Consider the following 1,515-nt stretch of genomic DNA (forward strand, 5'->3'; position numbering starts at 1 on the left):
ACGAGACGCGGAGCGGCGCCGGGCGGGAGAGGAGCGGAGCAGTGGTCGGAGATGTGGCGACCGGTGAGGACCCTCCCGGCCCGGGGCGCCGGAGATCCTACACACCAGCCCCAGAGACCTGAGACCCGCAGGTCCCCAGACCCCGCCCCAGAGACCCTCGGGGCTTTTTCCCTCTTTTTTTTTGAGGCAGGGTCTCGCTCTGTCGCCCTGGAGCGCAGTGGCGCGATCTCCTCTCACCGCAGCTTCCGCCTCCCGGACTCAGGCGATCCTCCCGCCTCGGCCCCGCAAGTAGCTGACACCGCAGGCGTGGCCGCGCCCGGCCGACTCTGTATTTAGCAGAGTCGGGGTCTCGCCGCGTTGCTCAGGCTGGTCTCGAACTCCTGGGCTCTAGCGATAAGCCCGCCTCAGCCTCCCCGAGAGCTGGGATTTCAGGCGGGAGCCGCGCCCGCAGCCCTGACACCGCCTGCACTGGGAGCCGCAGGGGCCCCTCCGCCCAGCCCGGAGGCGGGTGCCCAGCGCCCGGGACAGCGCGATCTCCAGAGGGCAGGGGCCCCGCGGGGAAGTCACTGGCGCCGTTCCCCTCGCGAGGCGGCCTCCCGGGATCACGGACGCCTCCCTGCCCAGCCTGCTGCCCGGGACCTCCTCCGGTCGCCTCCCCGCCGGGCCCGCCTTGCCCTGAGGCGGCGGGCGGGCGGGGGCTGCAGGACGGGCTCTGCTCTGAGAGCCCCTGCCTCGGCTCAGGGGCGCGCCCCCCGCGGCTCCGAGGCCCCCTATCTCAGGCTCTCGACGTCTCCCCGCTCCCACGTGGCCGCCGGGTCCCGTTCCTCTGTCCCTGCGGTTAGGACTGCGGGGGGGCGGGGCAGAGGCCTTGACACGCATCTTACCCACCCCCTTCCAGAAGAGATGGAAGGGGCTCCCGGCGCCATTCCTTTTTTTCTTGGAATGTCAGCAGAGCTTGTGTTTGGCGATAAGCTAGCCTTGCCGGTCTGGCTATAAATAGCACGGATGGACGGCCCACTCGTGCCCCAGCCCAGCTGTGTGACCCCAGGGTGCTTCATGGGTCGGGGAGGTGGCCTTCAGTGCAGCTCCTTCCAGGTGACAAAGTCTTCCCACGTGCAGGCCACTCAGTCCCTCCCCAGCCCCAGCGAGTGGACAGGTCGGTTTAGCCCCTGGTTAGGAGCTGCTCATGGCCAGTGAGCAGGGCTGGGTCCAGTCGGCGTTTGAGGGCTGGCTGGGGCTGAGAGGGTCACACACCCTGGGAGAAGGTCAGTGTGTGTGGTCGCCAGACCCACTTACCCTGCCCAGACTCCCAATCTGTCTCTTCCTAACTTTGGGGACAGTTATGTGCCTCAGTTTCCCCTCCTGTTGAGGTGCACAGTGCTGTTGGGTTCCCCAGGCTCTGGTCATACGTTCGTGGTTTGTAGTTTCTGGCGTCATTCTTTTTTTTTTTTTTTTTTTTTTTTTTTTGGGGGTGTCCTCTCTTTTGCCCCCCGCCTGGGGGGCGGGGGGCGGAGG

At 66.7% G+C, this 1,515-nt stretch overlaps 1 protein-coding gene across 1 annotated transcript in view; it reads left to right on the top strand.

The window, feature by feature from the left end:
* Positions 1 to 1,515, top strand: part of ADCK5 (aarF domain containing kinase 5) — a 7,515-nt gene continuing 6,000 nt past the window's right edge. The window contains exon 1 of the mRNA XM_032760808.2: positions 1 to 63. Coding sequence (XP_032616699.1) covers positions 52 to 63 — 12 coding nt within the window. The 5' untranslated portion in view covers positions 1 to 51. The remainder of the gene's footprint in view (positions 64 to 1,515) is intronic.

This window comes from Hylobates moloch, unplaced genomic scaffold (assembly GCF_009828535.3).
Source record: "Hylobates moloch isolate HMO894 unplaced genomic scaffold, HMol_V3 SCAFFOLD_9, whole genome shotgun sequence".
Classification (NCBI taxonomy): Eukaryota; Metazoa; Chordata; class Mammalia; order Primates; family Hylobatidae; genus Hylobates; species Hylobates moloch.